The sequence below is a fragment of the Leiobunum rupestre genome, chromosome 1 (genome assembly GCF_980474605.1).
Source record: "Leiobunum rupestre chromosome 1, qqLeiRupe1.1.hap1, whole genome shotgun sequence".
Lineage (NCBI taxonomy): Eukaryota > Metazoa > Arthropoda > Arachnida > Opiliones > Sclerosomatidae > Leiobunum > Leiobunum rupestre.
Genome location: NC_143384.1, coordinates 69,749,192 through 69,765,218, shown reverse-complemented (window position 1 = coordinate 69,765,218; position 16,027 = coordinate 69,749,192). Strand labels below are relative to the sequence as shown.

The following is a 16,027-nucleotide window of genomic DNA, read 5'->3' as shown; positions in this document are numbered from 1 at the left end:
TTCTTTTTTACCCTTCCGAAACAAATTTCATTCAGTTTCTCCCAAGCCCGAATTTAAAAGAACTAGATAAAACTTTATGCCAAAATCCAGTAATTCGAATAATCGCGAAATGGGGATTATTTTATATAAAATAGGTTCGTTACTCTTTTCAATTACCTTAGCTACAAAATCAGGGATTTAAAAAAAATAACAGTTTAGGGAACATAACTGAAATATTAAAATGTAATTGAATTCATTGCTTTTTTTCAAATGGTTTGAAAATCTATCATTTAGAAAATGTATGGACTTTAATTTTACCAGGTATTTCAAAAAATTAAAAGTTCAGTGAAATATTAAAGCAACTGTCGGCTCTATCATTGTCACCTGTATTATGAAAAGGCCATGAATCTATCCGAATCTTCGAAAAAAATGACTTTCGTGGAGAGCGTGGAGCCATCTATTAATGGGAACGGAAGCTAAAATTAAAAATATCGAAACAATAACGAAGAGTATTATGTTTAGACCACTTTTACTTTACTTAGTGAACTTTAACCTAAATTATATACCCCATATAAAATATATTGTAAACAACAACCTTTTGGGTCAAAATGTAGCTTCAGCGTCTTGTTTTGATTTCGACGCTAGCAACATCTGTTGAAAAAAGAGCTACTTCACCTAGAGCCGACACTTGCTTTAAAATATAATATAACTCATTGCTTTTTGAAAAGTGTTGAAAAAAATGAAAAATGTTTAAAATGTATGAACAGTCATATTTTTCGTAAAAATCAAGGCTGAAAATATCTTTCTTAAATGTCAAATAAAGGAGATTTCACGTACACCTAGAAAGTTCTGGGAAAAATAGGGATACATGTTATTAAAAATAACGCTTTTTAGTTACTATATCTTTACACATAGGGCGCATGCATTCTTTTGTGACCAGTTTGCGACGGGGCGCATTTTTTTTAATACAAATTTCGTAGCTTAAAGTTTCAAATTATCAATAAAAAACTGCCTTTAAATATTTTTCAAAGTAAAATTCAAAAGCGCGGAAAATTTATCGCGTTCATCTTTTCTGGAATTTTTTCGCGGTCTTTTGTTTAAGGTCCCCGTTTTTCTCCTCGGAACAAGCGAGCGTTAATTTAGGCTTAATTTTAACGAAACTTTTTGAATATGTCAATAACGAGGTCGTGTTATTATTGTGGAAAGATTGAACGGGCTTTTGAAGCGTGATTATCTTTTATGAAGATCCAAAGTTCCTCCCCTTCGATGCTTGGCCTTTTTCCCAAGTTTATTGCTTTAGTCACGGCGCTCCGATTTTGAAAGAGAACCCGTATATTTTAAGAAACTATCTTCCGTAGCGCCATCTAACAACGGGCGGAGGGGTTATATTTGTTTATTGAAGAAGCTAGTTAAATTTAATCATGGAGTACCTTAGCTACCGTTTCGTAGTTGTTTATCTTTCCACTAGGTTCGCCACTGTGTACATTATCAACGTCGAACGGCGAAGTATTTCGCGAAAGCAATTTTAGCCTTTGGCTGAATGAAAACAAGAACGAAATAGTTGGTTCCTTTGCAAGGACCCTAAAAATGATTACAGCGCGTCATAAAGCGCAACCGACAAATCGATTACCAGTAATCGATTGTTTAAAATGGCGTGCTAATGGTAATCGATTTGCCATCCGCGGGTGGCTGATTTTCTAACACCAACAATCCTCAATCAATAGGAATGGATGGGGAAATGTGGCCGTCAGGTATTATTGCGCATTGAAGAATGCCATCTGGTGACATTGGCGCGTACTTCTAAGAGTTTCTTATCTACTACTTTTAATTTAAAGAAAATAAAGTCGGGGAGCCCGTAGGGTGGCGCGCTCTTGTAATATGCATCTGGGAGGCAAATAATGCTGTGGGTCGTTGGAGGACGACCACCTACCCCTATCGGATAGTTGTTATACCTCCGCCACGGGTTTCCTGTCCATGTCCCTTTGTATTTCCCCGTTGGCGTAGCCCTAGGTATGTCACAGAAACATGTAGTGTCAAAATAATATTTTCTAATTCTCAACGTATACTATGCACAAGGCAAAAACGCACGTAAATTAATCCATTTTACAATAAAAAATAACTGCTATAAACAAGGCGATCTCGACCTTCGAAAATCTTTGAAATTGATAATTTGGATAAGGATCAAATTTAGCACCTTGAGATACGCAAAATTCAACACAATTAACCCTTTAAACACGCACGTGAAACATATCTTTAAATGCCACGGCGTGCTGAGATGTAAGAATGAATAGTGTGTGAATGTGACTAAATATATTTTGAAAAATCGATTTGGGGAAAAAGTTTTGTTTTTGTATGATATATTGGAGAGGCAACCTATTTACAGGGATTTTATCACCAAGTGTACTCCGACGCCGTAAAAAGTAGTCCTCTTTAATAATAATATTTATGTAGTTTTTGTTTTGTATTGGTTAAATATATCAAAGTACAATAATTGCTAATTTGGCATTATCAAATAGGCCTCAAAGTTTTGACTAGAACATGCTGGACGAGCGCAATTTAAGAGCTCATTTTAAAAAATATAAAACTCATCTAAAATATGATATCAATCCAAGACTATAGTTCCTCCTTATTAACTTTTGATTTTACCGAAGTTGTATCAGGGTTGTCACAATATTTTATGATTAAAATTCCCTGTCTATGACCATTTTATGTGCTTTCCCTCGACTTCTTAAGGATAAAATCAGACAATTTTTAACTTTATATTTTGCATTTATAAATAAATAAATAAATAAATAAATAAATATTATAAATTTAATATATTTTATGTTATGTTTTACGAAAAATATAATTATTGTAAATATAGTTACCATCTGGAACTTTCGAAGTACTATATAATAAACAGAATTTTTCACAGTACCACAGTAAATAGTCTCAAGACGAAATTGAATTCCGTGACTTTTCTCTGACTTTTTACAAATTCTTAAAATTCCTTGCCTTTTTAGAACCTTTTTAAATTCCCTGACTTGTGGAAATCGTGCGTATGTAATAATCAGCTAGGCTCATACGCAAGTTACTTCTTCCAAGTTAAGCCCTTCATGTAAAAATTATTAAAATATTTTTTCCTGAACTGTCTCTTAGGTTATGGTGGAGTTATGGAAAGTATTTTGCTTGAAAGATTCCTCTGGGCTGTGACATGATTCTCGGGCACTGAAAAATTCTGAAAAGTTGCTTCTTTTCGTTACACGTCTACAAATGGTTAAAAAACAGTGTTCTTCAGTCGCATTAGTAGATCAAAATTTAGACCTCTTTCTTATTTTCAAAGAGTCTAAATAAAAAATAATAATCAGCTAAGCTATACCCAAGACTCCATACTACTCCCAACTCTGCTAGCTAAGAGCAACAAACAGAAGGAGAACGCAGCTAGCCTTAAAACACGCTAACGCAGTGTTGTGTACAAATTTCATTGGACGAGCCTTTACGCTGAATGTTTTACGGGCAGGGGAAGACAATTTCCGAATTTTCCCCTTCCGATGGCAGCAGGCGCTAAAGCGTCTAGCCAATAAAAAAGGTACACAAGAAAATCCGCGTTCACCTTGTGTGGGGTGTTGTGTTTGTTGCTCCTAGCGGCTAGCGACTTCTAATGTCATTTTTTAAATCAGGTATCCGGGTTACAATGCGTAGGCAAGCACTTCCTACCACGCGAGCCAACCGCTCCCTACCCTTACTATTACCATAAGCGTATCATAAGAAAAGGTCTACCATAGGGGCCCCGTGTTAACGCCTTTGTCCTTGCGAGAAGAAAATTAACGTACGACGATAGGGCAGTAGTGCCATCTGCGTTTTCCAAATTTCTACATCTTACTTGTTAGAGTAGCCACGCTCGGGTTGATAAATGCCACACAAAACGCGTATAAATCTCAAATTTGAAAAACAAATACCATCAGCAACACAACTCATATTTCTAATAGCTATGGTTACGTTCTGATGACTTATTTTGCCAAGGTAATTGTTAATTTTAACTTTGAAAGCAATAAAATGTTGAATAAGCCTTGGCTACGGTGCTAAGTTCTGGCGGGGGAGATTTCTCCCGCGTGGTTCTAAGTTTAAAAACGTTCGCGCACGGCTTCTGCGCATTCATCATGCAACACGCGAAACTCATTTGGGGAAATGCCTAATTGAGAACATAACCACATAACCTCTTAATAACGGGTATGTGATCGTCAAAAATTTGGTTATAAGGGACCTTCGATAGGCTTATGCTATTACCGATAACCTCAACAAGTTTTTAAGTAGCGTTTCTGTTCCCGTTGCTAATGGTTCTTTGTCTTCCTGGTCGGTCTTTGCAGGCGACTTGGAGCGTCTCCAACGGTTTTGGTTACAAGGGGCTTGCAAACCGAGCAAGCACAAGAGAAACGCCAGCAACCATTTGGGGATCAGTCAATTCATGTCCGCGTTCTTGCTGCTCGCGTCCGGTGTCCTGTTCACCGTCTTCTTGCTCGTCCTGGAACACATTTACTTCCGCTACTTCCGGAAACACTTGGCCAAACAGGACAAAGGCGGCTGCTGCACGCTCATGAGTTTGGTGAGAAAACCTTTGTCCAGTCTTTCGTGTGCTCTAAATGTTGTCTATTTAATTTTAAAATATAGCTATAGTTGATCTTGTACGAGATAATTATAGAATATACCTCCTCCGTTTCCAATCCACGGATCACCATATTTTATGGAAACTCACTTTATGACGTATTTAACTCTGCCCGAGGGGTCGGATATTCAGAGAAATCCTGTACACTTTCCAAGAAATCCGAAATCCAGGCTGGATTTGATCAAAATCTCGAAGTCTGACAAGAAATCCAGAAATCTCTAAATTTGGAAAATAAAGCCAGAAATCTGACGCGAAATCGAGAAATAATGAAATCCGACGAGAAATTGTGGAATCCCAAACCCAACAAGAAATCTTAAAATCCTGGATTTCAAAATCCCGTACAATTTTTTGGTGAATGTCCGAAACCTCGACTCTGCCCTACTTTGAGTTGAGAATAATATAGAGCCCCAGACCGGATTTTATCCATAGTGGAAACGGGACTGAAAATCAAGGAAAATCATCTTCTACAATGCATTCTCGTCTCACTCCAGACTGCGCGCGCATGCGTGTTCACGAGACATTTATGTTGTGTCCATTGAGTTGGGAATATTAATCTAGAGATCCAATCAAATCTGCTCCCCGCGAAACAAGTTTTTGAAAATTACGAATGTGCCGTCTCCTCTAAAATGACGAGAAAACGTTATCATATGACCCGTGGCACCATCCAATATTTTTGAAAAAAAAAATTTGCCGGAAAACCCGTCATATTTGAACGAACCATTGAGAGATAGACGGCGCCACGGGTAGAATGATAAAGTTTTCTCGTCATTTGGGAGTAGACGGCAGTATTCTTATTGTTTAAAAACTTGTTTCGCGAAATACTGAAATCCGACGTTTTCATTGGACCTCTAGATTAATATTCCCAACTCAATGGTTCTGTCAAAGGCTGTTTAATATTGTCAACAGGAGGCGCCAGGCGTACTTTGATAAAGTTCCTTGATTTTCAGTCCCGTTGCCACTAATGCTAAGCTTGAAGCCAGGGCCAGATTTAGACCTTGTGGGGCCCTAGGCCCAAGCTAATTTTGGTGCCCCTTTCCGTGGCGATCGAGCGAAGCGCTCCCGCAATTTGTAATTGACAAATGGATGGAAAATACAATTTCAATGTAGACATTAATAAACGATATTGCCTTACATGGTATTGAAAAATGTGGACGCATATACTAAAATTACTCCGGAATAATTTTTTTCTGAAAAGTAAATTTAAATTTAATTTTTTCGAAATTTCTTGGTGCCCCTTGTAGTTTTGGTGCCCTAGGCCCAGGCCTAGTCAGCCTATTGGGTAATCCGGCCCTGCTTGAAGCCTATGCAGAAAAACCAGTATGGGGCTCTATATTATTCTCAACTCAATGCTGCCCTATTTTATTTTTCCGAAACCAATTTAAAAAACGGAAACCTAACAAGGTTCATATATAACATAAGCAGTACAAGCATCCGCCAAACCGCAGAGCCTACAAACGTCAACGCGGAAGTCGTTCACCCAGTGCCACAAACTGGTATCGCACCCGGCTCCTCTTCCTAGTCAATCCTCCACCCCACTATAATATTGATAAATACCTATCCCGTAAGATTCCTAATTACCTGTCATAGCCCCCTGTATTAGAGAAGGCCAATGGTATCAAAAATTTACTTTCAAACTCGTTAAAATCAGTTTTTAATTTTACGCGTGTTTAAAGCAAGTGTCGGCTCTATCATTGCCTACGTTATTTCTGATTGGGTCTATGTATCAAAGATAGCTATGGTTGCTCAGATCGCCCGGAAGGTGCTTCCACCTAGTATCGACTTTCAAAAACGTTTAATCGTTTATTTTCAAGTCGACAATTACGTGTTTGCCGAAAAGCCAATCCAAGCGAGGTCGAATGAGCGCGTGATTACAAATAGTCTTTTCTGATACGTGATTACGATTACCCAATGAGCTAAAAGCGTGCTTTTTGCCACGCCATATAGGTAAATTATGCTGGGTAATGTGCCTAATCAACTTGTTTAAATTTGCACGGTGGCGACAAATGTCGATAAAGAATGCAATTATACTAGAGCCGACACTTGCTTTAAATTTCGCGCCTTATTTTAGGCCTCCAAACAGCGTCACCTAGTGGACAATCTTTCATCCTTTATTAGCTTTTGCCGCCCCCTTGAGATTTTAGATTTCCTGGCCTTCTCTAATACAGGGGGCTATGACCCTGTACAGTGGCGCCAAACATTACTAAAGCCAAAGGCAAGAGCGGATCACCAAATACCAGAGGTTATATTTCCTTTAAAGGAATTAAATTTTATCGATAGATGGCGGAACTGTCTCGATGGGAAAACATTGTAATAAAGGTAAAATTGATTTGTTTTCCGCGCAGAGTATGGGCAAGTCCCTCTCGTTTCGAGGAGCAGTGTTCGAGGCATCGGACATGATCAAATTTCATCGCTGCAAGGACCCGGTTTGTGACAACCAGCTCTGGAGGACTAAGCAGGAGCTGGACTTGGCAAGGAGAAAAATTAGAGAGTTGGAAAAAGAACTGCAGCGACCCTTCTATCCCAAGTAGGAATACCCTTTTTCAGAAGAGGCTCATAAAACTGGGTTTCAATTCCGCTAAGTAAAACCAAGAACCAGCCAGACCAGTTTTAGCGACTAAGTAAAATCCTTGGTTAAAACCAGAAATGGCCAAAATGGATAGTGATTTTTAGAATCCTTTTCAGAGGAGGCTTATAAAACTGGGTTTCAATTCCGCTAAGTAAAACCAAGAACCAGCCAGACCAGTTTTAGCGACTAAGTAAAATCCTTGGTTAAAACCAGAAATGGCCAAAATGGATAGTGATTTTTAGAATCCTTTTCAGAAGAGGCTCATAAAACTGGGTTTCAATTCCGCTAAGTAAAACCAAGAACCAGCCAGACCAGTTTTAGCGACTAAGTAAAATCCTTGGTTAAAACCAGAAATGGCCAAAATGGATAGTGATTTTTAGAATCCTTTTCAGAGGAGGCTTATAAAACTGGGTTTCAATTCCGCTAAGTAAAACCAAGAACCAGCCAGACCAGTTTTAGCGACTAAGTAAAATCCTTGGTTAAAACCAGAAATGGCCAAAATGGATAGTGATTTTTAGAATCCTTTTCAGAGGAGGCTTATAAAACTGGGTTTCAATTCCGCTAAGTAAAACCAAGAACCAGCCAGACCAGTTTTAGCGACTAAGTAAAATCCTTGGTTAAAACCAGAAATGGCCAAAATGGATAGTGATTTTTAGAATCCTTTTCAGAGGAGGCTTATAAAACTGGGTTTCAATTCCGCTAAGTAAAACCAAGAACCAGCCAGACCAGTTTTAGCGACTAAGTAAAATCCTTGGTTAAAACCAGAAATGGCCAAAATGGATAGTGATTTTTAGAATCCTTTTCAGAGGAGGCTTATAAAACTGGGTTTCAATTCCGCTAAGTAAAACCAAGAACCAGCCAGACCAGTTTTAGCGACTAAGTAAAATCCTTGGTTAAAACCAGAAATGGCCAAAATGGATAGTGATTTTTAGAATCCTTTTCAGAGGAGGCTTATAAAACTGGGTTTCAATTCCGCTAAGTAAAACCAAGAACCAGCCAGACCAGTTTTAGCGACTAAGTAAAATCCTTGGTTAAAACCAGAAATGGCCAAAATGGATAGTGATTTTTAGAATCCTTTTCAGAGGAGGCTTATAAAACTGGGTTTCAATTCCGCTAAGTAAAACCAAGAACCAGCCAGACCAGTTTTAGCGACTAAGTAAAATCCTTGGTTAAAACCAGAAATGGCCAAAATGGATAGTGATTTTTAGAATCCTTTTCAGAGGAGGCTTATAAAACTGGGTTTCAATTCCGCTAAGTAAAACCAAGAACCAGCCAGACCAGTTTTAGCGACTAAGTAAAATCCTTGGTTAAAACCAGAAATGGCCAAAATGGATAGTGATTTTTAGAATCCTTTTCAGAGGAGGCTTATAAAACTGGGTTTCAATTCCGCTAAGTAAAACCAAGAACCAGCCAGACCAGTTTTAGCGACTAAGTAAAATCCTTGGTTAAAACCAGAAATGGCCAAAATGGATAGTGATTTTTAGAATCCTTTTCAGAGGAGGCTTATAAAACTGGGTTTCAATTCCGCTAAGTAAAACCAAGAACCAGCCAGACCAGTTTTAGCGACTAAGTAAAATCCTTGGTTAAAACCAGTAATGGCCAAAATGGATAGTGATTTTTAGAATCCTTTTCAGAGGAGGCTTATAAAACTGGGTTTCAATTCCGCTAAGTAAAACCAAGAACCAGCCAGACCAGTTTTAGCGACTAAGTAAAATCCTTGGTTAAAACTAGAAATGGCCAAAATGGATAGTGATTTTTAGAATCCTTTTCAGAGGAGGCTTATAAAACTGGGTTTCAATTCCGCTAAGTAAAACCAAGAACCAGCCAGACCAGTTTTAGCGACTAAGTAAAATCCTTGGTTAAAACCAGAAATGGCCAAAATGGATAGTGATTTTTTGAATCCTTTTCAGAGGAGGATTATAAAACTGGGTTTCAATTCCGCTAAGTAAAACCAAGAACCAGCCAGACCAGTTTTAGCGACTAAGTAAAATCCTTGGTTAAAACCAGAAATGGGCAAAATGGATAGTGATTTTTAGAACCCTTTTCAGAGGAGGCTTATAAAACTGGGTTTCAATTCCGCTAAGTAAAACCAAGAACCAGCCAGACCAGTTTTAGCGACTAAGTAAAATCCTTGGTTAAAACCAGAAATGGCCAAAATGGATAGTGATTTTTAGAATCCTTTTCAGAGGAGGCTTATAAAACTGGGTTTCAATTCCGCTAAGTAAAACCAAGAACCAGCCAGACCAGTTTTAGCGACTAAGTAAAATCCTTGGTTAAAACCAGAAATGGCCAAAATGGATAGTGATTTTTAGAATCCTTTTCAGAGGAGGCTTATAAAACTGGGTTTCAATTCCGCTAAGTAAAACCAAGAACCAGCCAGACCAGTTTTAGCGACTAAGTAAAATCCTTGGTTAAAACTAGAAATGGCCAAAATGGATAGTGATTTTTAGAATCCTTTTCAGAGGAGGCTTATAAAACTGGGTTTCAATTCCGCTAAGTAAAACCAAGAACCAGCCAGACCAGTTTTAGCGACTAAGTAAAATCCTTGGTTAAAACCAGAAATGGCCAAAATGGATAGTGATTTTTAGAATCCTTTTCAGAGGAGGCTTATAAAACTGGGTTTCAATTCCGCTAAGTAAAACCAAGAACCAGCCAGACCAGTTTTAGCGACTAAGTAAAATCCTTGGTTAAAACCAGTAATGGCCAAAATGGATAGTGATTTTTAGAATCCTTTTCAGAGGAGGCTTATAAAACTGGGTTTCAATTCCGCTAAGTAAAACCAAGAACCAGCCAGACCAGTTTTAGCGACTAAGTAAAATCCTTGGTTAAAACTAGAAATGGCCAAAATGGATAGTGATTTTTAGAATCCTTTTCAGAGGAGGCTTATAAAACTGGGTTTCAATTCCGCTAAGTAAAACCAAGAACCAGCCAGACCAGTTTTAGCGACTAAGTAAAATCCTTGGTTAAAACCAGAAATGGCCAAAATGGATAGTGATTTTTTGAATCCTTTTCAGAGGAGGATTATAAAACTGGGTTTCAATTCCGCTAAGTAAAACCAAGAACCAGCCAGACCAGTTTTAGCGACTAAGTAAAATCCTTGGTTAAAACCAGAAATGGGCAAAATGGATAGTGATTTTTAGAACCCTTTTCAGAGGAGGCTTATAAAACTGGGTTTCAATTCCGCTAAGTAAAACCAAGAACCAGCCAGACCAGTTTTAGCGACTAAGTAAAATCCTTGGTTAAAACCAGAAATGGCCAAAATGGATAGTGATTTTTAGAATCCTTTTCAGAGGAGGCTTATAAAACTGGGTTTCAATTCCGCTAAGTAAAACCAAGAACCAGCCAGACCAGTTTTAGCGACTAAGTAAAATCCTTGGTTAAAACCAGAAATGGGCAAAATGGATAGTGATTTTTAGAACCCTTTTCAGAGGAGGCTTATAAAACTGGGTTTCAATTCCGCTAAGTAAAACCAAGAACCAGCCAGACCAGTTTTAGCGACTAAGTAAAATCCTTGGTTAAAACCAGAAATGGGCAAAATGGATAGTGATTTTTAGAACCCTTTTCAGAGGAGGCTTATAAAACTGGGTTTCAATTCCGCTAAGTAAAACCAAGAACCAGCCAGACCAGTTTTAGCGACTAAGTAAAATCCTTGGTTAAAACTAGAAATGGCCAAAATGGATAGTGATTTTTAGAATCCTTTTCAGAGGAGGCTTATAAAACTGGGTTTCAATTCCGCTAAGTAAAACCAAGAACCAGCCAGACCAGTTTTAGCGACTAAGTAAAATCCTTGGTTAAAACCAGAAATGGCCAAAATGGATAGTGATTTTTAGAATCCTTTTCAGAGGAGGCTTATAAAACTGGGTTTCAATTCCGCTAAGTAAAACCAAGAACCAGCCAGACCAGTTTTAGCGACTAAGTAAAATCCTTGGTTAAAACTAGAAATGGCCAAAATGGATAGTGATTTTTAGAATCCTTTTCAGAGGAGGCTTATAAAACTGGGTTTCAATTCCGCTAAGTAAAACCAAGAACCAGCCAGACCAGTTTTAGCGACTAAGTAAAATCCTTGGTTAAAACCAGAAATGGCCAAAATGGATAGTGATTTTTTGAATCCTTTTCAGAGGAGGATTATAAAACTGGGTTTCAATTCCGCTAAGTAAAACCAAGAACCAGCCAGACCAGTTTTAGCGACTAAGTAAAATCCTTGGTTAAAACCAGAAATGGGCAAAATGGATAGTGATTTTTAGAACCCTTTTCAGAGGAGGCTTATAAAACTGGGTTTCAATTCCGTTTAGTAAAACCAGGGTTGTTGAGAACCAGCCAGACCAGATTTAGCGACTAAGTTAACTCTTTTGATGGGCAAAATCGCTATTGATTTTTAGAGATTCACACTCACTCAAGAGTGAGATTGGAGATAAATAACATTCTCGCTGTTCGTCACTCGCCGATCGCACTTTTCCGCAAAGAGTGAGGTTTGGGCAAGGTCACTAATTTCACTCTCATTCCCGGCGGGAAACTTGAAATTAATAGTCTTGAAAATTGATCAGAGTGAAAGAGCTGACCTTGACTACCTTCACTCTTTTCTCGCGAGTGACGAAAAAGTCAAAACCTAAGACCTAAGAGTGGGACTTTTTTATTAGTGGAACCGTGAGAAAAGTGTGAGGGAAAATTACTCGCCCTAATTCACTCCGAGTTTGGCCCCACTCTAGAAAACAAAACGGTTTTTAAAGAATAAATTAAAACGCCAAAACCGTTTAAATGGGTGCAATACTTTTTCATTTTGAAAAAAATATTAAAATTATCTATCGTTGCCTTTTGGTTTAAATATCTGTTTATTTTAACTTTATTTTCTGCCTTTTTATACCTAAGCTAGTTCATATTTCAAATTAAGCCACATAGGACCTGATATAAGGTTTTTAACGGTTTTCTACTTAGTTTTGTCTGATAATTACATCTACACTAGCAAAACATATCAAGATATAGCCTGATATAAGGTTTTTTCTGTTTTTTACTTTGAGTTGTCTGCTAAATATATCTACACTGACAAAAAATACCAAATTGAATCTGATATAAGGTTTTTTGTTTTCTACTTTTTTTTGTCTGCTAAATACATATACACTGGCAAAAATATCAAAATAGAACCTGATATAAGGTTTTTTTCGGTTTTCTACTTTGTGTTGTCTGCTAAATACATCTACATTGGGGAAAAATAGCATATTAGGGCAACGGGGGATTATTCTTCGTTACGGTTTGTCTCTCTAGCCGCAGTCGCGAATGACGTTAGACGTAGTTGGATTCCGTCTTTGAGGGGACAACGATCTAGACACACAATAACGAGGGGCCTTACATTCTCCAAACTATGTCTGTCATTTTACATTTATTAACAAACCTTTTCTTTGGAGAATCCATCGCTTCAAACTTGCCGATTCGCGAATTGCGAATTCGTTAGACTGCAAAAAAATCGTCGAAGTTGGCCGTAAATTCCGACCAATCAGAGAAATCCTCTTTTTCGCAGGTTTACGCGGGGGAAGTACTGATGGGAAGTCTCCTCGTATGATAAAATTTTTATCGGCCTATTGAAAGCGCTAGCCTAATTAAGTTCAAAACCCACAATTTACTTTTGGGTTTAAGGACAAAAACGCTTATTGTAACGGAGCAGATGCACTTATCACGTTCTGTATCAGAGAATCCAGGCTAAGCACCAAACAATTGATTTAATCTTTTTAATTTTGATTTATTCTTTTAAATTTAATCTTTTTAATCTGGATTTAATCTTTTTAATCTGGATTTAATCTTTTTAATCTGGATTTAATCTTTTTAATCTGGATTTAATCTTTTTAATCTGGATTTAATCTTTTTAATCTGGATTTAATCTTTTTAATCTGGATTTAATCTTTTTAATCTGGATTTAATCTTTTTAATCTGGATTTAATCTTTTTAATCTGGATTTAATCTTTTTAATCTGGATTTAATCTTTTTAATCTGGATTTAATCTTTTTAATCTGGATTTAATCTTTTTAATCTGGATTTAATCTTTTTAATCTGGATTTAATCTTTTTAATCTGGATTTAATCTTTTTAATCTGGATTTAATCTTTTTAATCGTTATTTAATCTTTTTAATCGTCTTAATCGTGGTTAAATAAGTTTAATCGTGATTTAATCGGCTTAATCACTAGCTCGATTTAATCGATCAAGGGTGCAAACTTAATCATCGAAGTGAACTGCCCCTCAGTTAAAAAACGAATATTACACACATTCATTAATTTTATAGAATTTTTTCAAATAAAAAAAAATTGCTCTCATTTTACAACAGGGGGCGATACTATACGGGGATCTTTTTGATGTAATATTTTTTTTTGCTTGCAGTGTCATTCCCGAAAACCTACTCAGGCCTCGAGACCTAACCCGTAACTACGTCACGACCAATGAAACTGGCCGTTTCTACGTCACTTCCCCTTGTTGCCCTCACCACCACAGACTTCCGGCTCATCGTGTTTACAGAGACGAAATCGCGGAAATCGAAACGGTGCTATAATTAATTTTGTTATTATTACAATACTCGGTGTTTTTCATTTGTAAATTAAAAAACTGGATAAAAAATGAGTTATACACTCTTCTTGCTGAATAAATGTCAGAGAAAAAATTGGAAAAAAATATATTTGAAAAGGAAAAGAAATGCCTTTTATGACTGCTAAGTCACATAAAATTGGCTTTTAGCTCATAAATAAATTAAGCACCATTTCAAATTCGGGGCGTTTTCGTGTCCGAAAATCACGACTAGCCAGCCAACCAAGCCACCCGTAAGAAACCAAGCTATTACTTTCTAACAAATTGAAAAAAAACACAAAATAATTATCGACAACAAAAAACGGCTATTAGGTTAAAAAAAACATATAAAATTAAATGTTTGACTGAACGTCGTAAAGAGCTCTTTCAGCAAGGAGGCTGTGTTACCAGAAAAATTATCGAAATTTTCAAAAGACTCAAATTTTTATATAAAAAAGTACTAAAAAAATCTAAAAAAAATATAACGGTGTAAAAAGTGTTACGATATTCTGTATTTTAATTGTTACAGCATGAAAGCATGACAGCATGACGACACAAGGATGTACTATTAGACATTTATTCGAGAGTAATATATTGGGAACTTTCAATCTCATGAATTTGAGCTCAATTTTAAGTTTTATGGTACACGTTTCGAAGTACAGATGACATTAGTCTCGTTGGCTAAGGTGATTGCTTATATTTGTAATCTCCAAAAATTAAAATAACTACGAATAGTTTGCAAAACGAAATTTTAATATTTAATTAATTCTGTTTTTTTATCTAGATTCTAGACGGTTATTTTGTATAATTTAAGAATAAATTTTGAGAGAGCTTTTAAAAAAACCAAATAATATTGAAGATGTATGCATGTAGCGACATCTGTAAATTGTTTACAAATACACGAAGCTATTTTCGTCAATTTTTATGAATAATCTAAATTTGTAATAAATATTGTTGATATGGCAGTGTTGTTTTAAAAATTCAAAACATCTACTAGGTTTGTTTAGAAAGAAATTTCTCCTTGAAAACATTTACAATAGATGATTTTTAGCTACGTTGGCGCCATCAACCGGAGAATATAAGAAACAGATTAAAACTTTTGAAAACATTTTGCTATGTCAAATATTTAAAGAAAACAGGAAAATTACTGCTTAAAATTCAATTTGTACACCCTCTGTTAGATGGCGCCATATGTTAGCTAAAGTCTTCTACGTACCAACAAAAGCTCAAATACTGGTGCCAAAATGACAAGCACTAACGCCATCTACATTTCGAAACGAACAAATTCAATTGTAATTTCAATATCAAAAGGGTCAAGTGTCAAAAATTAAATTGTTGATATTTCTCAAAAAAGTGCTTAAATGTTTTGAAAAAACTTAAAACAAATGCTTGTTAACTTTCATTTACGTTCAAAATTGTGAAATCAGCCAATAATTGAAAAGAAATTTTTTACTATATCATCTGTAAAAACGTTTCAGGAAATTAAAAAAATCATATATTTTAATTTGTTTCTTAACTTTTTGAAGAATTTCCAAAAAAACCCATAAATTAGTCTAGGTTAGTTTCATTTTTATTCTATTTAAATCGTTCAACGCGAATTGTTTAACTTGAGCAGCCATCTTGAATTAGCTTTTTCAGTTTAGCCACGTAGCGGCCAACACAAGTTCATAAACCTCTGTATTTTCGTCTGCTACGTAAACGCTTTTTGTTTGATAATAGCAAACAGGAGTTGCCCATTACGTGGCTCTTATGCCTACTGAAAAGACTTATTTTTGTTGCAAGTAACTTAAAAGCAACAGTCAGCTCTATCATTTCTACCTGCATTATGATAAGGCCCCTGTTATTAGAGATGGCCATGAATCTATCAGATTCTTCGAAACAAACCACTTTACTGGAGAGTGTGGTGCCATCTATTAATGGAAAAGGAAGCTAAATCGCAAAATAGCGAGACAATAACGTCGTCAGAGAACCATTGTAGAATATTATAATTAGACAACTTATACTTTACTTAGTGGACTTTAACCTAAATTATAATGTCATACAAAATATATTGTCAAATTAACAAACGAGCGAATCAACGCGAGGGGTACTTTTATGTCCCGCCTTTTAGGTCAAAATATAGCGTAAGCATCTTGTTTTGATTTCGACGCTAGCGACATCTGTTGAAAAAGAGCTACTTTAAAACTTTCTAAAGAAAACATTTTTTTTAAATATTGCAAGCGTTGGTGCAAGCCGGGCTTTAGTCTTTCTCCCGAAGAATTCTTATTAACTTGACGCACCCCGAAGGCTCACGCGG

The 16,027-nt window shown here is 36.5% G+C and overlaps 1 protein-coding gene across 1 annotated transcript in view; it reads left to right on the top strand.

Moving 5' to 3' along the window:
- The window catches only part of LOC149966214 (glutamate receptor ionotropic, NMDA 2B-like), a 111,818-nt gene extending 96,666 nt beyond the window's left edge, over positions 1-15,152 (top strand). Inside the window, exons 11-14 of the mRNA XM_090167503.1 lie at positions 4,326-4,561; positions 6,964-7,145; positions 13,552-13,711; positions 14,261-15,152. Coding sequence (XP_090023629.1) covers positions 4,326-4,561; positions 6,964-7,145; positions 13,552-13,711; positions 14,261-14,281 — 599 coding nt within the window. The 3' untranslated portion in view covers positions 14,282-15,152. The remainder of the gene's footprint in view (positions 1-4,325; positions 4,562-6,963; positions 7,146-13,551; positions 13,712-14,260) is intronic.
- Positions 15,153-16,027: the final 875 nt, after the last annotated feature.